Raw genomic sequence first — 23,232 nt, 5'->3', positions numbered from 1 at the left:
CTAAACAACACAATTCTGGCTCCACCTTGGGAAGGGAAAGGTTTGGCGAGTGAAAGGGTCCGAGGTATTTACTTCATGCATAGTGGAGAACTAGTCTTCCCTTTTCTTTAAAAAGGACTTAAACCAAACCTAATCAGAACAGCAAATACCTGACAGGGGTAATGCAAATGAAATTAGTTTATGACCACTGAATGGACTTGGCAATTCTCTCTTTTTTGTTAAGATCAAGTGTGCCAAAGGTACATACATAGTACTCAGTTGTTTACTTTAAAAAATGCCACTTATAGTGCTGAGATGAAACCTACAAATATTAGAATAAAGTACATGGACCAAGATTTTCCAAAAGCGACTAAAGATTGAATCATAGAATATCAGGGTTGGAAGGGACCTCAGGAGGTCATCTAGTCCAACCCCCTCCTCAAAGCAGGACCAATCCCCATTGTGGATGCCCAACTTGCAACACTTTAAAGGAGCCTGATTTTCAGGAAAAAAATGAGCACCCGCCATATGAAAAACCAAGCCCCTTTTATCTGTCTCAGTTTGGGCTCCCAAAAATTGTGGTACCTCAAATCACTAGTCAGTTTTGAAAACTGGCCATGAAGTATTTTGTAACATTTTTTCCTCTTCTTTTCTTGAAAATCAGCAATAAAGGACCCAATCCAACTCCAAAGCGTGAAAAGGTTCTTACTGACCTGAGTAGGAGTTGGATTAGAAACTGGATTTTATTCCATTCAATTGGAATACTGACACCTAACATTCCGGTCAATATGAAACCAAAGATGCCAGGCTGAAAGTTCCTCCTTACTGCTAGTATTAATGCCAGTGGTTTGAGCATTGGCCTGCTAAACCCAGGGTTCTGAGTTCAATCCCTGAGGGGGCCATTTAGGGATTTGGGGCAAAAATCTGTCTGGGGATTGGTCCTGCTTTGAGCAGGGGGTTGGACTAGATGACCTCCTGAGGTCCCTTCCAACCCTGATATTCTATGATTCTATATCTACTTAAAACTGCAAAAAACTGCAGATATCAGAGAAAAAATAATCTGCGTTATCCAAAGCATTTTTTCAGGAAGCTAATAAAGTAATGGTGTATGGCCTGGTGTAAATCAGTGTACCATCACTAAAACATAACTAGATGCCTGGCTATGGGCTCACAACAAATGGGTTAGAGAAAGAGAGAAGCTCTGCCCTTCCAGAAGTCACCTGCTGATCTTGCAAATATATGAATATACTTTACCTTATATATATATGGGTGTGTGCACGCACACACACACAGTGTACAAACACCACATTAAAAGAATGTTAAGATTACAACGCCAAGCACTCAAAAGCTAGAAAATCCCATAACAAAGTTTTCTTATGCAACCTTAATTCAGCCTCCTTAGTATGCATTATGATACAGTCTTTAATTACATGATCACACACTACTATTTTCCACAGGTCCCGTCTCATTCAGTACACAGGATGGACAGTGCTCACGGAATAAGCAGCTATTTAATATTCATTTTATCATCATTGTTCAATTTGTGGCCCTACGCCTTATTTACTGCACTATAATACACTGCTCTGAATGCAAAATTACACATTTCCTCATGGCCTTTTCTATGGTGCTCATCAGTATAGCCTTTGAATGCTTCACAAACTTTAATTATCTTCAGAACACCACTGTGAGGTAAGGGGGTACTATTATCCCCATTTTACAGATAGGGAACTGAGGCAGTGAGAAAGTAAAGTTAAAACTGTGCCTTAGATATGGGTGACCAGTTTGAAGTGCCTTTAACTTGATTTTTCTGAGCACACAGCATTACATAGCACTTTATATGTTTTCAGCACATCTCTCATTGACTTCAGCTGCAATAGTGAGTGCTCAGAATTTCTGGAAACTAGACCCCAGGTGCTTAAAGTCAGGCACCCAGAAAATGAGAAAACCACAATTAGTGACCACCTGTGTAAAGTTTGCTTTAAGTGACTTGCCCAGAGTTCTACAGGAACTCTGGGACAGAAGCAGGGGCAGAAACCAATTCTCAAGGGCAGCATTCCACTGCCTTAATCATGGCCATCCTTTTTCTTCCAGCAGTCCGCTACCTCATTCTGTACGCATCTTCCAGACCCTCTTAGGGCTCCAATATGACCATCAGATAGCTCTTTTACCGCCATCCAAGAGGACTCCCCCGAGACCACTCTGAGCTGACGGTCTTTTACCAAGACCTCCTCAAGGATCTGGAAGCTAGTTTCAGCGACCAGGTCCATAGTGGCCGCTGAGGGGGAGGACCTCCTAGGCGAACACGTGCTAGACAATCCACACCTTAGGGTGCAGGTGGTGGAGTCCCCCTGGGTATGCTGGAAGTTGGCCCTGGCTGGATCACCAGACTCAGACACCTCCTGGACCATGATCAGATGGACCTGTGGCATGTAGCCAGTGGATGGGGCTGCCCACCCCTGTCATGTGCTCCAGGAGGTAAGGGCAGCCTTGCTTCCTGCTTCTCTTGCTTTCTTCAAGCAGGTCCCGTGGGTGCTCCCTGCCCATCCATCACTCCTGCCCTCTGGAATTTGTCATCAGGCTCCTGCCCCTCAAGCCTCCCTGACTGCCTCTGACATGCCACTTGAGCCAGCTGAACGCCATCCAGCCGGCCTACCTCCTAACCACACCCAGAGAACATCTGCATGTGCTCGGGCTTCACACCATCCACTTCCTCGCCCCTGTGTCATGCCCTGACACCAACTGGCAGGACCAGCTGCCACCTGTGGAGGGCAGGGAACCCTGGTGGGCCAGTCTGTACTCCACTCTGGTTCCACAGCCTGCCGGGGATATCAGCTGGCAGCTCCTCCATGGAGCTGTAAGCCCTGTTGTGTTTCTAGTGCAGCACACAAACCCCCCTGACACCTGCCATTTCTGTGGTGAGACTGAGACCCTGGCACACATCTATGTGAAGTGCGTCAGGCTGCAGCCCCTCTTCCGGCTCCTCTAGAACCTCCTGGCTGCACTTTCCCCCATACCTCTTGATCTATGCACAGCCCATCTGTGGCCCCACAAAGCTACAGGACCTCCTTGTCAACCTTTTCCTGGTGCTGGCCAAGATGGCCATCCACGATACCAGGAGGAGGAAGCTGGATTGGGCGTGGGGGTAGGATGCTCTGTGACTGTAGGGCCTACTTCTAGTCCCCAGGGCCGGCCTTAGTGAAAATGGTGCCCAGGCCAAATTTATATTCTGCTCCCCCCACCCCCATCACCGCAGCTCCTATGGGCTCTTGGGTTCCCTGGGCTCCCCTCCCCTCATCACCTCCGGGCCATTACCTATACTTCATATGGAATGTCCACAGGAAAGTCCATTCAATGTAGATAGGCGTCTCCCATGGTCTATTGTGAGTTAAGTGTCCCTTGATGAGCCACTTACTTTGACTAGTCTCTTCAAGATGTGCTGGATAACTACCTTGTGGGCTTTACCCCAGGAGCAAACATTTGAAATACAGGTATAGAGCCAATACTCCTAACTTCAAATACAAAAATGATACGTGCATACAAAGAGCATAAACATATTCAGTAAATCATAACCTTTTCATAGACCTCTTACTTGCCACATTTTGTACAAGGTTTGTTGCAAATATATAACAGTGGTTGCAGCAATGATCTACATGGTCATGTTTTAATCAGATAATGTCACAATGAGTAACTGCTACATATAGCAAATTCCTAGGCCACTGTCAGCAGAAGCCCAGAAGTAAGGGTGGCATGGTATATGGTGTATTGCCACACTTCTATGCTGCTGCAGTGACTTGTGGTGCCTGGCACTTGGCCTGCGGCTCAAGGCAGGCTTCACGTTCTCACATGGGGGCTGCATCTTGCCAGAGCCCACGGCCCTCCTGCAGCCTCTAGCCACTCCTGGCTCACCACGAGCATTATGACAGGAAGTACCAAGCAGTAATAGCAACAATAATAATACAAGAGTGTGTGTGTATGTGTGTGTGAGAGAGAGACAGAGAGAGAGCCTGTGTGTGTATGTGTGTGTGTGTGTGTGTGTGTGAGACTGCGTGTTGGGGAATTGTGTGACAGAGTGTGTGTTGGGGAGTGCGAGTCTGTGTGTGTGTGTGTGTGTGTGTGTCTGTGTGTTAGGGAAGTTTGAGAGACAGTGAGTGCACTGTCACTTTAAGTCCCACCCCCCCACTCGGCCCGGCTCCCCCCCCCGTCACTCACATGGATGTTTTGCTCCTCCTGGCCCTGGCCCGGCCGGCCCCCGCCGGAGACCAAACGGCACAGGGCCGCAGGCAGGGAGGGACTCGGCTCCGCTCCAGGCAGCGAGTGGTGGGTAGCACCGCAGGTGACTGGCCCTGGCCGTGCCGCTCTGGGCTCCCTGGGGCTGGGGCAGAGCTGGAGCCCTCAGCCGGCCGGGTTAGGAGCGAGGGAGGGAGGGGCCAGGGGGCTGGGGTCAGGGAGAAGCCCATCCGCCCAGCGCGGGAGAGGGGCCGGAGAAGAGAGGAGTCCGGCCACAGCCAGCCAGAGGAAGCCCGAGCCCCTTGTGATGCCCCGGGCGTGGGCCCCGTTTGCCTGGCCCTATGGCCGGCCCTGCTGGTCCCTCACATGGTTACACCTCCAGGCAGAGTTCCTCTGGGCGGTGTCCACTGACTCCTTAGACACCTTTGAAGAGTAGTAGGTCCTGTCTGGGGTTCTCTGTTCAGTGTCACCCTCTGGATCCCTGATCTTTAACTTTTACCATTCACTCCCATTCCTGTTTTTTTCATTTGTTGTCCTCAATATTCACTTGTGGCCTGGGTTCAATGGCTCCTCCCTCCTTGGTTGAGAGGGCCTTTAGCACCATCCCCCAGTAACCACAAGTAGTACACACCTTCCACAGCTGCCCAGGACTCCGTTATGAACAACAGATAGCTTTTACTTCCATCCAAGAAGTCTTCCCTGAGAGCACCCTGAGCTGCCAGTCTTTTACCAGGACCTCCTCAGGAACTGGAAACTAGTTTCAGTGACCAGGTCCATAGCAGCCACTGAGGGGAAATATTTCCTCACTGTAGCCCTGCTACACAACCCACACCTTCATGTGCATGTGGTAGAGTTCCCCTTTGTATGCTGGAGAATGGTGTGACCAGAGACTGAGACCTCATGGACTATGGTCAGAAGGACAGGGTGGACCCTGTGGTAACTGGCCAATGCAAGTATTGCTCACCCTATACATCCCCCATCATATGCTCTAGGAAGTGAGGGCAGCCTTGCCTCCTGCTTCTCTCACTTTTATTGAGCCTGTCCTGCCCCTGTCCCTCTGGATCATCGGGCCTCTGCCCCATGAGCCTCCCCAGCTTCCCCATATGTATCACCTGAGCAGAGTGAATGCCATCTAGCCAGCCCATCTCCAAATCGCACACTGTGAATATCTCTACATGCTAGTGCTCCATACCACCCACTTCCTCACCCTCGTGGGACAGCCTATTCTCCATTATAGTCCCACAGCCTGCCAGGGATATCAGTTGGTGGTTCCTCCTCAGAGCTGTGAGCATGGTGGATGTGGTTTATGGAGTCTCCTAACACTTGCTCCTTTTGCAGTCAGAGGGAAACCTGCTGCACATCTGTGTAGCGTGTGTCAGGCTGCAGCCCGTCTTCGGACTCCTTCAAAACTGCCTGCTGAGGTTCTGGCTGCACTTTTCCCTACCCTGCCTTGTTTTCACATACCCCATCTGTGGCTCCATCGCAAGGCCACCTCATCAAGGAAGGCCATCCACCAGATGATGAAGATGGAGCTCAACAGAGGAGTGGCTCTTTGGCTCTAGGTCCTGTTTCCAATCCCTCTTTGCTTTACGTCTCCAGGCAGAGTTCCCCACTTTCCACTTGCTCCACATCCTAATCTCGCTGCTTGTCACTCACCCAGCCCTGACTCCTCTCCTCTCTGAAATCCAGTGGGGTGGCTTCCTCCTTTTCCTCCTCCTTGCTACCTGCTAGAAGGAGCACTGAGAGCACAGGTGAGACAATATTCCATCTTTCAGTTCCTGTGACGTGTGCACAGTGGCCCCTGCTAGCAAGAGCTGCAATTGCACAAAGGGTATGTCTACACTGCAAGGAAACACCTGGAGCTGTCCCCTGTCAGCTAACTTGGTCTTGCGGGGCTCAGACTATGGGGCTGTTTAACTGTAGCGTAGACGTTGGGGCTCAGGCTGGAACCTGGGCTCTGCAACCCCATGAGTGGGACAGAGTCCCTGAGCCTGAGTCTCAACATCTACACAATTTTTAGCCCCACAGTTTGAGCCCTGTAAACCCAAGTCAGCTGACCTGAACCAGCCGTAGACATGCCGTGGGTCTTTTATTCCAGTGTAGACATACCCAGAAAGTCCTTCTAAGCCCCTGCAGTCCCAGGCTTAAGCATGCTCTGTACAGATGGAATCTTCAGAGAATTTAGCTGCCAAACACTAACAAAGTTTCTCCTGAACATGTGTGAACTGATATTCCCAGTGTTTCATAACTTGGCCAGATTTGGGTAGATTTTTATGGGGATGGCCAAAAGCACCCCTGATACCAGTGTAACCTTCCTATCAAATTTCAAATTCCTGCTTCAGGGCTAGAGCTTCTCAATGAAATGGTTGTAAGAATTGTAAGAATTTTTTAACATGAACAAAACAACGTATTTTCCCTTAGCCTTGTTCTGAGAAACAGCTAAGCGGTTTCCCCCCCGAAATTTACCGAAAAAATATAGGCACCTAGCATGGAAAATTTCAGCCCAAATGATTAAAGTTTGGAAAATGTATATGGAACTGAAAACATGGTCTTACAATAAAAAGTGTCAAGTAACCTTAACTAGGCATCACTACTTGAGCTTCTTATAATACCTTTTCTATAATGCAGTCTGAGCTATTGAGAAAACGTATTTTTTTAAATGAAGGTGAAATTTCTAGTAACATTTAATACTTTAAACTCATTTGCAAAAAATAAAAAAATTCAGACATCTTCTCGCCATGTAAATGGGGCTCGAGCTTTTTTCTTTTCAAGAAAAATTAGTAAAAAAAAGTCTAGTTTTTTGGGAAAGAAAAAAACATTTTCTAAGAAAAAAAATACTTATAACTGCAGAATCAGGATGGCTCAGAGAACAAAATTTGCCAAATTCTAAATTCACTTATGTTTGTGAAATCTCACTCAAAACAAAAGGCAGAATTTGACCAAGAGGATCAGACTATTAATGGTGTGAATCAGTGAATGATTCAAAATCTTTATCATAGTCATCATAATTTAGTCAGACTGAAGTTCTTAGTGAAACAAGTGCTGTGGTATCAGTTCAGTCTCTAATACACAATGGCTAGAATCACAAAATTACTGCACATAATCTGACACAACAGGCAATCTCTGCTTTGAAAAGATTTGCATAAAAATTAAGTTAGCTTTAATCTTCAGAGAGAATGGTCCCCTCCAGGTCACCACTGAGGTTACTGGTGGGGCAACGAGTCGCTGCAGCTGCCTCCACACTGAACCTAGTTTGCAGAGCTACACTTTCCAATGTCACCAACATAATTCATTCTTAGGATAAAAGGACACCAGTAAAAACAGTGTAACACACTATGCTATAATTTAACAGGTAGTTTTGCTTTTCATCCCACTAGTGTCTTAATATTTAGACACAATGGTGCCAATCCTATACCGTGCTCAGAGCACTTCCAATGAAGTCTTCAACAGAGGGAGAGTCAGGTGCTAATAAGACCTGATGGTACAAAGCACCTTGAAGGATTGGGAGATTTATTGTGGAAAAAATATTCCCTGTGGGCACCTGCCCCCACAGAATTTACTTTTTGACCGAACAAAAATTAATTAGCTTACCAAACCAATTAAAATATAAACATGTAAGATGAATTAAAATATTTTCTTATGTTAACTGCCATGACGGCGAACACTGCTTACATCGCTTAGCTGCTTAGCGTGGGCTGGGGTGATAGTACTGGTTATCTGTTTATTCCCTGCCTTTAAAGCTGCATCTCTTCTTGCTTGCTCAAGAAGAACTCTTGCTCGTTCTTTAAGTTCTTCTTGTCTTGACAACATTCGTTGCTTAAAAATAAAGAAGTAGAATTAATGGCAAAGAAATTCCACCATATTTAACACTGATAGAGTAGTTAATAGCCAGGAGCCTGCCTAAATAATAAAAGTCAGGATTCAGAGGATTACAGCTTCATGAGGTGACATAAAATTCTACAGCAATGGAAAATAAAGATGATAAAAATGTAAAATTAAAAAAATAACCTCACAGGCCTTTATGACGTAAACAGAGTTTCACTGATTTTCGATCAACATTTAATACCTTAAAATTAGAGCTGTCGGGAAAAAAAATGAACGGGCTAGATGGAACCTATTTTACATCCACTATGTATTTAACTATTTAAAATATGTATGTAAATGTAATTCTTCCTTGGCTACTGACAGCTGGTATAATTCCGCTTCCGTCCCATAAAGGGGCCCATACGCAAGCTGCAAAAACAGCAAAAACATGTGCCTGGATTCTAGCTACAAACAGTCAGAAGAAAGTCTCTTATTTCCATTTGCACAACTGATTACCTCTCAGAGTAGAAGTAACAGTACGAGGAGCTCTGTGTAGGCACAATGGATTGACTGGAACAGTTATAAGTGCATATGTGCATAACCCTGACTCTTTGACTCTGTCCAGTTATGTGACTCCTGAAATGAAGACCCTGGGGACATGGCCCTTCATATGTTTTTAGGCCCTGGAAAGAAGGCCTATATATGAGCTAGAGCTGGGGCCATCATGCTTTGGAGGATGTGTTCCTGCAACAGCCAGGTTTATGTGCTGTTTTTCTGGAAAAGACTGTGGCTGGTACAGCTGAGGTTTTAAGTTTGATTAACTGGTACAAATACTCAAAAGGATTAACTACCCTAGAAGGCCCCCATAAGCCATCCCTTCATCCTTCTTAGCGTATTTCCCCCTTGCACTGAAAATGTCAGTACAGAAGACACACAGGCTCTACCTGTCATGCTATTTTCTGTGGGCCAGATCACTCCCTCCCATTAAGAAATCAATTCATAGGGGAAGAGTTGCCAGAAAACTTCATGAGGTTCCCCTGCTTTTGGGGTGGTGTTTGGGGCTCCTGCAGAGTTTACAGTAGAGTTGCAGTTGTGCCACTTCTCCCTTCTGCACAAGCAGGAAGAGAGCTGCACCTGGGTCTCAGAAGATGATCCTAGTCTAAATCATCTCCTTTAAAGAAAAGCTATTTACCTAACTTGTAAAAGAGAGTGAGCATGTAAAAAACCACAGTGCAATATTCTGTGTAAACGTAAGAAACATGCCTGTCTGTCCATCTAGCCAGCTCTTTTATGTCCACATCACTGTAGTAGTGTTCAATATAAGTACCAAATTTCTTAAATTAAAACGTATTCAGGTCACACTTGCTTGTGAAAGGAAAAAGGGGTCCTGAAAATGTAAAACACTGCTCCATCTCAACCAATGCACAATACGGCAGACTAGCCACACACATCTCTTTTCACAGCTAATGGAAACTAATCAAAAGAAAGCTAAAAACAAAGAAAGTTGTCCTCAGGAAAAAAATTATGGGCCTGATTTCTCTCTCTTGAATACGAGGTTGATAACATTTTAGAAATATTTGTATGACTGATTTGATTTAGTAGGATACAGGGAAAGACATAAAAATAATGCCAGCGTTTATGTAATGCTTTATGTCTTCAAAATACTGTACAAATATCAGTCAATTAATCCTCACAATAACCTTGGGAGATATGTATGTATTATCCCCATATTACAGATGTGAAAACAGACAGTGGTTAAATGACTTGCTCAAGGCTGCACAGAGCATCAGCAGCAGAGCCAGAGTTAGAACTCACAAGTTCCTTGCTAACAGTTGTGGGTTCAGTTCACTAGGCCATGCTACTTCTCAGATAAGATTTAAAATATTCCTGGTATATTTTGAAGCATTCAAAAGTTTAGAAACTGTACACTGTTGCATATGAATCAATGGATGAATACCTTTTTTCATTTAATGCTTCAGCATGCAATAGTCACAAAAAAAGCTTGGGGGTTCCACAATCAATAGCAAAAATTCCTTTAGCTGGCTGAGAATACAATTTTATTTACTTTAATTGGAAAGGGAGAAAAGATTAACAGTAAGATAATTCCTATAAAAAGAGTTATGGATTTTTTTCATAGCTCTTTTCAACATCACATGCTCTTTCCAAGTATTCAGCTAGTAAGAATATCTGGTTTGTCAGACAATAAAAAAAACCCAAACTCCACCTAACCTGTCAAAGACACAATGAATTATAAAGGCGTTGCATAGAAATTAACTTGAACAGTAACCCCATTTTGTTTCAACTACACATTGTTTGTTTATGTATACATAAAGTTCAAATTTCTTACCTGTGCAGTTTTTGCAGTTTGATCTGCGTGATTTATAACCGTTCTGGTGTCAGTGTCAGAATCGGTCTCTATTGGCTTCAGAGAAGCATGTTTTTTCTTTGTAAGATCTGCATCCTTGTTATAAGAGTATCCAACTTTAGAAGTGGGAGATAAACTTGTTTTTTTGACAGGTGAGCCAGGATCTGATCTCCTGCTCTCTGTGGATCCTGTATGTCGCAGCTTTTCTTGCTCTGAGAAACTAATGGTACTGTCTGAACTCTGGTGTCTTTTCTTGTCAGCGTCTTCACAAACAACGGTTGGAGATTCATCTTTTTTTTGATCACTGACATGTGGCAAGTCACTCAAGTCCAAAGTGTCGACTTTCAGCAGTTTCTTCCTTCCCAGCAAAGGCTGTCCCTGTGCTGTATCTGCACTGCCACTTTTCCTGGCCTCTTCAGATCCAGAAGTCCCTCCAGAGCTCTGCTGGGATTTTTGTGGATCAGTGTCACTTCTAGTCCTGCGAGAAGAAGGGGAAGCTGTGCTTGGGCTTAAATGGTCATCAGGTGTCTGATGCTCACTTTCTGATTCTCCAACACCACTGTCATTTACAAATACAGAGTCATCCTGCGAAACGAAGTCTGCCAAACCACTTTCAGGCTGGTGCAGTTCAGGCTCTCGGTTCAGATCATTAAGCTCTGCATAGAACTTTTCCTGATCAACAGAACTGTTTGTGTCCGTTTCATAGTTACCTACTTTATACGTGCTTTTACTACTGTTCTCCTCTATCTGAACCACATTTAGTTCTTGGCCACTGAAATGTGCCCTTATTTGATAGAGATAAGTCATAACGGTCAGTTTGTCAGGAATTGCTAACAAAACCATGTCAGAAGGTTCCAGCAATCGGGATATTCCTATACTGGCAAACCCATCATATGCCTTAAAAATAAACAAAGCAGGGATTACAATACAGTAATTTCATCACATAGCATAACAACTCAAAAATGGCAATTGAAAGTTTCATTTGAAAAAACAAAACAGCTAAAAATATCAGATATTGCAGGAAAGTCTGTGGGCCTGATTCACCATTGTGATACTGTTATTTTACTCTACGGGCTGCCATGGAGTAATATAGTTGTGAATTAGCTGTTTTGTATTTGCCATTGTATAAGCCTAGTTTTAATATATTGTCCATAAGTCTGTTATTGCACAACCTGTCAATTTTCTTGACAGATTCTACACAGAAGAATCTCCACAGGAACCTAAATCAAGAGAATAAAAACATGGCATTGCTTTTTAATATATTGTCATGCTATAGTAAAAACGACAGACATTACTCCGAATATAATAGACACATTCATGAACAAATGGATGTGTGTGAAAGTGGAACCTAAATTTTTTTTTTTCAGTTTTCATTAACAAAATCTATTGACATCTTAAATGGTTCTCACTCAAGAAGCAGGAAACAAGCAAATTAAAAAAAAGTGTAAGAGTTGGAACAAAAAAAAAACTAAGGATGGGTTTTTAAGATAAGGAACAAAGATATAAAGAAACACTACACTAATCCATCTTGGGCTTTATCATTGGTGATCAACCTTCTCCCTTCTACTGGCCATGTAATTGCAGTGATTTGTGTTGATGAAAAAGTACAGCCAGATAACCAAAATGAACTACACCTTAGATTACCTGATACAAGGTACAAGTCATATTGTTTAAACACAGAAATGTATTTCTAAAATATCTACTTGACACTTAACTTATATAAAGAGAATAGTGAATTTATTTCTCACTTCATTTCTGTTTGAAAGCACTACAGAGCTTGGATACTACAACATATGTGAAACCACACTGTATTATTTCTGCTAGCCCTTTAAATGACTATGGTTGGTGCATCAGGTTTTTCTAGTTTTGAAGAATTAAAGCTGTTTCTCAATTTACAATTAATTATTACTCTCCTGGACTAACCCTGGAAGACAATATTGTGTTTCCAGGAAGCCTTTAAAAAGACATCCTGTTGGTTATTTTAGATTCACTTGGGTTAAAGCATTAAAAATTCCACTAGTTTTGCCTCTATTCCCCTCCCCCCTTAAATAAAAAAGGGTCATTTTTCTAGCAGGTTCTAAAGTTCTAAAAATCATAACAAAAATATTCTGAATAAAAGGAACATGTTAAAAGCTGATTTAAAAAATAACAGCAGCTTTTTAACATGATGATATGGTGACACTTTATCTGCTGTTCCTAATGTTTTTTAGCTTATTGTATCCCGGATGGTTTGAGCTAGGTCCTAGAAGTTCTAAATTTGATTTTGTTGTTCTTGCTGAGGAGAAGTGCCTTTTAGAAATGTTAGCTGGGGGGTGGAGGTTGTTGCTGATTATAAAAAGAGAACTGTGTTTAGATGCAGAAAGAGCAATGTTTAAAAATATAGATGAAATGGAAAACAGACGCCTTCTCATTCCAGGTTGATCTAAGAGCCCAGGAAAGGGTCTGGTAGAGGACTGGAGGGAGATATCAGCAGGGGGAAGGAGAGAGAAGAATGTGGCTGGGAAGTAACATGGATTGGGTGTAGGGAAGTGGTTCTTAAAGCCTGTCCGCCACTTGTTCAGGGAAAGCCCCTGCTGGGCCGGGACAGTTTGTTTATCTGCCGCGTCCGCAGGTTTGGCCAATTGCGGCTCCCACTGGCCGTGGTTCGCTGCTCCAGGCCAATGGGGACTGCGGGAAGGGCGGCCAGCACATCCCTTGGCCTGCGCCGCTTCCCGCAGCCCCCATTGGCCTGGAGCGGCGAACCGCGGCCAGTGGGAGCCGCAATCAGCCAAACCTGTAAACGCGGCAGGTAAACAAACTGGCGTGACCGGCCAGGGGCTTTCCCTGAACAAGTGGTGGACCGGCTTTGAGAACCACTGGTGTAGGGGTTAGGAGAGCACATGGAGGGTTGGCACAGAGGCATAGTACCTGGTCTTGGAATGCAGCTCTGGAAGAGAAGGAGGAGAGAGAACATGGAAGGGGGCAGGACGCTGGTAGGGACGGGGAGAAAAGAAATTAAGACCTCAGGAGTACAGAGAAGTAGGAATACAGAGGGAACATGGAATAGGAATTTGGGTGGGTGGTTTAAGTTAAGTTCACAAAACTAAACCTCAGGAAGTGTGTGAATTTCGACTCTACAAAATGTATGTGTGGACTGTGTTTTAGAGCAGGTTGGGAAAGGTTCACACTTAATAATACTAAAGCAGAAAAATTTAACTTTGAACAGTGGCTTTAAAAAAACAACAACATATTCTTGATGTATCTAGGATTATTAAGGATTATCTGTTAAATTTTGCTCTTTTTAGTGAAGTTTCTGATTGCTGTTTGCCAGTGGTTCACACTCCCTTTCTTTCTCATTCTGGACAAAATGTGTACTTTTGCTCATTTGTTTTTCCATAATTATTGACAATGGATTCATGTCTATAATTAATTTCAAATCACACAGTTTCCACAAGCAAACACGTTTACAACAAAGAATTCTATTCTGTAAAGGCCAAAATGCAGCTACAGGACATTACGTTGCATAATGTTTAAAACAATAAATGGATTATATAATATAATGCTACAATTTATACTAGAAAAGTTAGATTTCTAAGAGACCTGATGCCCAGTGGAATGTAGTTACTACAAGTAGACATAATGTTGCCTTTTAAAAAATGGAAAAACATTAGAGGGGGAAAAATCAGAGATCAGAGGGGAAAACCCGTTGAATATAAATATGTAGGTTGTCATGTAGACTTTTGATTGCTGATAGTTCTATAAATAACAATTGCATGTTGTGGATATATTCACATACCAGTGTATTAAAATTTCTTTTTCTTCTTTTGTAGAAAATCCAGTAAAGTCTTGATTTTCAAACAGATAGATTACAGTAAAAAATTATAGTGTATTGCATGCTATTCAAATTGTATAATGTTATTCTTCTGTTTAAGCAAGTAGGCATACATACATTTTATTAAATATGCACATAACTAAGGCCTGAATCCTGCGAACACTTATCTATGTGCTTTACTGCACAGATGCAGGTAGTCCCATTGAAGTCAATCGGACATCTCATCTGTTTAAAATTAAGCATATGCGTAAGTGTTCATAGGATCTTGTGCAAATATATGAATTTGGATTCCTGGCATAAAAATGTGGCTGTTACCATGAAGGCAGGAAGGAATTATTCCCCCCCCCCCCCTTTTTTTTTTTTTTTTTTTTTTTTTTTTGAGTTTTTGCATAATTTGGGGATTTTCTTTGATATTTTAAACTGTTGCCTTCCTTAAGATGTCATTTATTTTGATAAGGCAGTAATAATTTGAGTACAAATTAACTTGAGAAATTTAATATTAGTTAATCAATATAATTAATAAATATTGGTTTACTATTTTCAATCAAAATATAGTGTTTATGTATCTTTACATTGCATTTCTTTATTAATAACTGTCAATCATAAATGTTTATTACTTTCACTTACAGTTATTTCTCTTTATAATATAACCTTTTCACATTAATTATACTTAAAGTAAGAGATACATTAATGCTCAACAAAATTGGAAATTAGTCCACAAAAATCTTTGTTAGGAAATGAAATTAAAAGTGTGTCTCAATCTAACATGAAACAATACATTACAATTTCCACAACATAAATTCTTCAACCTAATAAAACCCTCTCAAAAATATAACAATCGGGAAACTAACAGTTAAGTTGCAACCACTTCACTCAGGCCATACATTCCTACTTCACATACTCTCAACCCCGTGGAAGTTGCATCCAAACCTAGTTTAGTCCCCTTATCATTTGTGAAATGAAGAATATGTTACTAGGCGATTGTAAAATGCCAATTCCTTATCAAGGGCTATATTTCCAATATAGTGTAACTTTAACATATAGTTTGTGTTTACTTATTAAAAACAAAACAAGACAGTACAAGTATTAGTTGGTCAACATTATAGGTAAAGGTCTACAAGTACTAAGGTAAATGTAAAACACCATGGACTAGATGGAACTATACCTTTCTATGCTAGTTGAGAAATTATTCTCATATAGCTTACATATTTCATAATCCCAAAGATAATCACATTTTCTCTTTTAGCAATAAAATCATCTTAATACTCAGTCAACATAGTGCATTAACAGAAATCTCATGGAGCTCTGAAATATATTAATGCACCCTGAACTAAATAATTTATTTTTTGGAGACAGAAAAATTATTCTACAGAAATTATAATATATGTTCTGCACATTAGGCAACATTTGATACACTTGCAACCTTAACTATTTCTTAATTAAGTTTTTTTTTATTTATTGATATATCCTGACAAGTTGATTGATGGACACCAATTGCAATCCCTCAACACAACACCACAGGCAGTATTCTAAACATTTCCCAATTATGTAACACACTGACATATTGGTCAAGATCAGATGTCACAGGTAAATACCTTTTTTACTCGGCACTGCTTACTGATTAAGAAAATAATTAGCTTGGTTTATATAGGAACTCTGATGTTGTGCTTTTTATAACACTACATTTCAATATATAATTATACACAGCAATTACACTAAAATAGTTACCTCTTCAAGGAAAACAAACCAACCATAAACAAGGTCAAACACTTCTAAAAGGAATATTCCTCTAGGTTAACCTTTACATCTATGGTCAGTAACCTTTTCCCTTTTTCCCTGCCAATTTACAGCATGGGAGAGGGAAAAAAGAGATGCTTCAGACAAGAAAATTGTCTTATTAATTCATAGATGTTATTTTAATTGGTTAGGAGGAGTCATTGTCAAATGTGTTACACATCTGCATGGAATTTATACACAGCCATTGTTCCCAGAGCTGCATTCATTCCAATGAAGGGCACACAGGGTTATCAGGCAGAACTGTGTGAGACCAGGAAATAAATCTGCAGGAAGCAACTGAGATACTCAATGTAGCTGTCAGGCAAAGAGTTGCAAAGTGATGAAAGAAAAAAACTGCACAACAACAACAACAATTATTTCTTTAGCAATGGGAATTATATACTATTAGGGAGATTGGCTAAAAGGTTTTCATTATAGCTCATCATTTGTCATCACAGTTGTATAAATAAAATGATGATATAATTGATTTCACATTAACAGAACATTTTTAAAATAGAACATCTATTCAATCTACGTTTTATAATACTACTTGACTAGCCCTTACAATCACGGGAGCTTGAAGTTTAAAATCACATGGTCATAGAAAGCTCTGTGATGTCACAGATAATCCTCTTAGGTCATCACAAGACCCCACATATTATTATGAAAACGATGTCAAAGCATGCACTGTCCCTGTCCAAAATCACAAGGGTAGATGGCAACAGACCAGAAATGCCTCATAATTTATTACACTTTAGCATTATTTTAATGATTACCTGCTTTTTGGGCAACGCGATAGTATTCAGAATGCATAAAAATATCACTGCCATTTGCAATTTTAACCAAGCACTTCTACAGAATGCAAATGTATATGCAGTCCAACATTCTTCAAAGAGATTTCCAGTGCAAAAGCATCATATACTATAGTTTAGTAAAAAGATATTTTATTTTTTCACATTTCTTATAGTGAATATTTTTTTAAAAGAGTTTAAAAATATAAGATCATAGTATCCAGAAGACAAGGTAAGAATAAAGCAATTTTGCACCGATTTTCAGTTATAATTTTATTATAAGTGAATCAAGTGGAAAATGAGCATTTTAAAATGTATCCCTCTCAGGCCAAGCTCATGCACCTGATGAAAATTAAAGTGTGTAACTAGTCTAAGACACTAGCAGCAATAGAATGTTTTCTTGTAACTCCTAAACTGAGTTATGCTTAGAACTTAGATCACTGAAGTTGTTTCAGAACATCCCTTTATAATCTTTATATCAAAAGGGCATTAGATTACCTAATGTAAAAGTGGATTAAAATCCTTGGCCCAGTACACTACCAAATAATATTTCATTAATATTTTAGTCTTTTTAAAAAAAAAGTCATGTTTGAGAATATTTTTTCCCTTAAATATGAAGTGTAATATAAAAAAATACAGCACACGGTACCGCCTAGTTTTATTGACAATGCTGGATAAAAGTGTGTGGGGACTTTTATTTTTAAAAATATAAAAACTAGTAAAACAGCACTGATTATGACCAACTCAATGATCTCTTTTAAGGTAATGGACAAGTCTGGAAGCAAATAATTCTAGAACAATAATATTTTCTATTTCTTTTTGAATTAAACGGCTGATTAGAAAAATAGAAATGATCACAAAAACTCTCTCTCTGTTTACATTAATGTAGGCCATACAAATATTAAACTCTAATGCCAACCTGGCACTTGTTGTGAATGTTAAAGACTATGACAAACTAGAGTCAATAATGCATCCGATTTGAACCACAGGAGGCTGAATACCTTCTGTGAGCTGCAGTTATGACCTTACAAAACAACCTCTCTTTCCCAAAATTAATAAAAACCTGCAGTGAAGGCAAAATTGAAGCTATGTGGGTTTTTTTTCCAGGCAGTTCTTACCTTTTTGTTGTTCTCTTTAATATCTTGAGGATTCAGGGACTTGTAGTCACTGAGGGGGAAAATGGCACAGTGGGTATGTACAGTATTTGATAAAAGCAGCAGTTTTAAAACAAACTGAATCTAAAAATTTGACATACAATAATATCCTACAGTAACTAGCAATTTCACAGCAATTCAATCAACAAAACTAATAGCGTGGAAAATTAAATAAATAAATAAATAAATAAATAAACCCCAGCGATTTCATGTTTCATTGCCTGAAGCCTTCCATCTAAAAGAGAAGTTAAGGCAGGGACTAGAGGCCGGCCTTGACAACCAAATTTACCATGAGGTAATCCGTCGTCGTCAATGTACAAAGAGCTACAGGCTTATTTGTCTCATCTCATTTCAACACTAACACAATTTTCATAATCATCCTGAAGTCAGTTTTTTATATAAGATTAAGAAGAAGAAAAACGTATCATATGAAGGAGAGAAAGGATTGTTTTTGGCGGGGAACAAGGGAGGTCATAAAGTTTGGCCATTTGTAAATGACTTTTCCAACAAAGAATGGTGCCCTGTAGAAGGAAATTATGAAACTGACAAACATTTCAAGACCTAATAGTGAACAGTGGTTTTACTCTTCTGTACATTTAATTGTCGCACATATATAAAATGTAAGTGTGATGGTATGAATGTTATGACTTACATTAAATCTGGCCTAAAGTGGTGTAATATTGCACAGAAAGATAAACCATTTCTCCATGATGTAGTAAAATTGGTGATTTTCACTCCCCTATAGTTTTTTGTAACTTCTTTGCACCATACAAGCAGTGACTGACTAGCATTTGGCTTTCTCCCCAAAACAGGACTTGGTACTGGGCTTGGCTGGAAAAAAAGAAAAGAGAAAAACATAAAAGAATTTAATGGAAGATGAGAATTAACATTAATTGACCTAACTAGATGATCTGCATCCTTTGATGTCAGTTTAGGTCCTTCAAAGCTGTCAGTTTATAATGACTGTAACTTGCAAAAGACACAAATCGTCAGTTATTATCTTCAGTCTTAGCCCTTGGCACTTGCCTCTAAAGGATGTAGATATACAAAATTCTAAACTTATATATGAAATCAGGCCAAGAATTGTACCAATGGAAACACCATGTTCAAGTGCTTAAATACTTAAGGCATACTATTGCACAGTCTGTGTTATGTTATGCACCCTTAAAAAGATTTTCCAAAATGCAGTCATGTAAAAGCATCCCCACAAGCCCTTTCACTTTTAATGAAGACAACATTCTGACTGGATCAAAAGCAAAGCATATCAGGGTCAAAGTTTAGCACAATTTGTGATCTACTATTGCAGCACAAAGATCAAAGTCTCCGTGTGTGACATACACTTAATACATTAATCTTGTATACATTCAAGTGTAAAGTTTGCAGCTGTATGTCTCATGTTCAAATATTTTGTTATATAAAATGTAATGACAGGAAGATATTGTAGTGTCATTTATGAAATATCACAGCAAAATGACTTTATTACAGCAATTTTCATTTGTTCTCCTATTTCCCTCTGTTTATTTGGAAAAAAGATTCAGAACACAAATGCTGAAGCTGGATTAGTTCTGATTTAAGACAAACAATATTAACTAATAATGTTTCTTTTCCAGAGAAATAGTTACAAGGAAACAACATCTGGGATTCAATAGAGAATTTTATTTCAAGTATTTTGATCTTATCAAAATGTCCTTAAGTTTCTTGAATTTAAAAAAGTAATTACTAATTCTAGTTGATGTTTTCAAGAAAAATACATTTCCCCATCAAAAAGACTTCTCAGTTTAAAATGTTCTTGCGTATAATGAAAGGAGTTAAATGAAGTTAACAGGCATAAACCCAAAACTCCAGGACACTACTGAGAAAAACAGTTGAGCACATTTAAAAAAAATATATTGTGTAATTAAAAAATTATACATATACCAAACATGCCATTTGCTCAGCTTAAGGCTCTGGGTCCTCCAAATTAAAGTAAAAAGGGAGCAAGTCATTCACTATATCACAGCCACTTAAGTTTAACAAGTAAATCCCCTGTCTGTGCTGCCTGTTTGTGAAAGACCAATGATGCCCCCACTTGACTAAAGCATGTCAGTGCTAAACAATTCAAACTGTCAACCTCACACAATCTGATTTATGTTTTTACTAATTGTGGGGAAGATAACATACAGTACCTGTAATAGAAATACCATGCAGGTAATTTATCATTTTTATTACTTGTTAGACTAATACATTGTTATATAAACAAACCCACCGCAGCATCGTATTATTTATATTATTATAGCGCACTATAGTTGCACTGCTAATTCAGAGTGCACAAAATCTATATTTTACTTCAATTTTGTTTTAATATTCAAATGACTGCATAGAATAATTATTCACAAAGGGTTTTTCAATTAAGCTAACGGTTTAAATCAGGGTGAACTAACTGGAGCTCTTCCATCAAACATTCTCTAGGTTAAATGCATTAACATCTCAACAAAGGCTTACAAAATGAGAGAAAAAGAGGTAATATCTGACATAATTTCTTAAACTTTGTAAATATCAACACCACGGGCCAGATTCTGATCTGACGGATATCACTGTCTAGAGTCTTCAGTGGAATTACTCCAGGGTCACTCAGATGTAACTGAGATCAGATTCTGGGTTTAGGTCTCTCTCAAATATAGATTATAATTTATCACTTTGTTTTCTTCATCATAGAGTCCCAAGCTTTTGGCATTTGAGTATGAAAAAATAATATGTTTGAGGTCTAAATAGTTATACACCTAAGTAATGGGAATGATAAAATTATGGTAATAACACTGTTATAATGATACACTGTATTTTAGTATTTTAAACTCAGAAATACCTCTACCAAACCATACAATATTAACTTGCAGACAGGATATTAGAAACTATTTATTATTGGATTGAACTATAAGGCCTTAATATTACATAGGTAAATTTCACAGACCTGATGACACTAATATGATTTTAACATAGATAGTGATAGACAGCATTCAGCACTGTATACTTATTGCTAAAACTCTCCACACTATAAAATGTTAAATATTCCAGTCAACATCTAGAATCTTTTTGGTCAAATGACCTTAAGCAACACTGCCTTTTAAGTGCCTTAATTACAGATATTTAACATACATTGAATAATTAACTCATTTGATTACTATATTGTATTAAAATAGTTAGCGATGACTACGCCTTTAAATCATATTCCTATGGCCAAATCTAACATTTCAGCATATTCTTTACAAATTAATGTACTGTTATCGGATTTAAAATTTGAAATGATACATTGCTAGGAAAACTTTCATTAAATTGGAATCACTTGGGGTGGGAAGATTTTGAACTTATATTTATGTTCTCATTTCTAAAATGATTTCCCACCCCAGAATGCATAAAAGACACTAGCATTGTATGCTGTAATCATAGAGATTATTAGATGGAAACAAGATGAAGAAGAAATTCTATGCCATTCTTTTCTCTTATCCAGATTTAGCACCTTAAAATATTTTGGAGGAGGGTGAAGTGAATCCTGTGATGTATATATGTCTCTCTCACACAACTCTCATCAGAGCTTTCGGTACTTAGTCGGTGATAAAGGCATTGAAATCAGTACATATTGGGGAAAATATAAACAGTAACAGAGTGATGAGCATACACTATGAAATTACCTGGGAGAGGGGGGCAAGCTCATTTTAATTGTTTAAAACTCTTGTCATGAAAAACATTTCCTTTAAATAAATAAATGCAATATCAGTAACAGTGGCACATCTCTGGCATGCACATTGTTGTACAAGATTAACGGGAACACTACTGGTGGAGAAAACGAATACCTAATGAGCTGTTTCCTGTTTAACGATACACTCCAACAAGCACTCACACACAATCAGTTCAAGTTCAAAACTCAAGCTCACTGTGCTTATTTTGGAAATACCTGTAAAAAAAGCACACACAGCCAAAACAGGTTGCTAGATTTGGTCATTCATCTGCAGCTTGTTGAATTTAGTAAATATTTTGAGCTACAGCAGCAAAATCTTCAAATGTTGCTTTCTCTGACAGAGGACTGAGCAACAGTTTAATATTAGGTGGTGTCTTAACATTCCAAGGTATCAGAATAATCATTTTGGCTCAGAACCACAAAGGGACTTGGGCATTGCAGCGCTGAGCATCACAATGGCTAAGGTTTAGGCACCTTGAAAATCACCAGAATCCACAAACCCTTTGTTAGGTATCTAGGATCCCACTACAATGCATGGAGAGGAAACAGACGCTTGAGAATGGGACACAAAAAAGCCAGCACGTGAGGCAGGGAACGGCCTAAGATAGCCAACTGGAGGCTGACAAGAGGTATGTGTCTCAAGCCCCGCCCCCTCCTGGAGCTAGGTGCTTAAGTAAGGGCGTAAGTACATTAGGGGAGGGGGATCGATCTAAGATATGCAACTCCAGCTACACTATTCGCGTAGCTGAAGTCGAGGTATCTTAGTTCGACTTACCTGGCCGTTCTCTCGGCAGCAAGTCGACCGCCGTGGCTCCCCCATCGACTCCGCTTACTCCTCCTGCCGAGGTGGAGTACGGGCGTCAATTCGGGGATCAATTTATCGCGTCTAGACGAGACACGATAAATCGATCCCCGATAGATCCATTATTACCCACCGATCCGGCGGGTAGTGTAGATGTGGCCTAAGTCCAGGCTGTTCTGTTTGCTATCCACAGCTGGGAACCGCTCTCTGGGAGGTTCCTTAGGCGCCTAATTCATTTCTGGTAAGAACGGTGGTGGCACACATCTAACTCCACACAAAACAGCCAGTGGAAGGAGGTGGAGGCAGCCCAGTAATTTGGGTATTTATGCAGAATGTAGGAGACCCTGGTTCAATTCCCCACCTCTGCCTGGTGACAAGAAGAGATTTGAGTGTGGGTTTCCCACCTCTCAGGTGAGTGCCCTAACCCTTTGGACTCTTTCTCTGGCCCAATTACTATTTAATAAAAAGTGGAACAGCTTCAACACAAGTGTTTGAATGAGACCCACATGAGAATATTCCATAGTTCAGTGGTTAGGGGTGTATCCAAACCAATGGGCTGAAGGCTGCAAAGGAAGCCTCTACCCCTTCCCCCAATTTTGTGTGAAGTGAAGTGTGCTCATAGAACACCAGCTACCAGGCCCTGTAGGCAAGGCAGGCTGGGGAACACCCATCTCCACCTGGTTTGAGGATCATGCTGGGTCTTAGGCACGAGACAGGAATCTGAGCACCTGCCTGAGGCAGCAATATGCATTCCCCCAGAGGTAGAAACTTAACTACCTAAGGAATTTTTACAGCAAAAATGTAGTTGCCA

At 40.2% G+C, this 23,232-nt stretch overlaps 1 protein-coding gene across 11 annotated transcripts in view; it reads right to left on the bottom strand.

Moving 5' to 3' along the window:
• EHBP1 (EH domain binding protein 1) overlaps positions 1-23,232 on the bottom strand; it is a 327,133-nt gene that overhangs the window by 82,093 nt on the left and 221,808 nt on the right. For all 11 annotated transcript variants that reach the window (XM_034764183.1, XM_034764182.1, XM_034764189.1 and 8 more), the window contains 4 exons: positions 18,560-18,738; positions 17,872-17,920; positions 10,358-11,272; positions 7,879-8,022 (listed from right to left, as the gene is read on the bottom strand). In XM_034764183.1, the coding sequence (XP_034620074.1) occupies positions 7,879-8,022; positions 10,358-11,272; positions 17,872-17,920; positions 18,560-18,738 (1,287 nt within the window). The remainder of the gene's footprint in view (positions 1-7,878; positions 8,023-10,357; positions 11,273-17,871; positions 17,921-18,559; positions 18,739-23,232) is intronic.

Source organism: Trachemys scripta, chromosome 3 (genome assembly GCF_013100865.1).
Source record: "Trachemys scripta elegans isolate TJP31775 chromosome 3, CAS_Tse_1.0, whole genome shotgun sequence".
In the NCBI taxonomy this organism is placed as follows: Eukaryota; Metazoa; Chordata; order Testudines; family Emydidae; genus Trachemys; species Trachemys scripta.
This window is presented reverse-complemented; position numbering and strand designations above follow the sequence as displayed.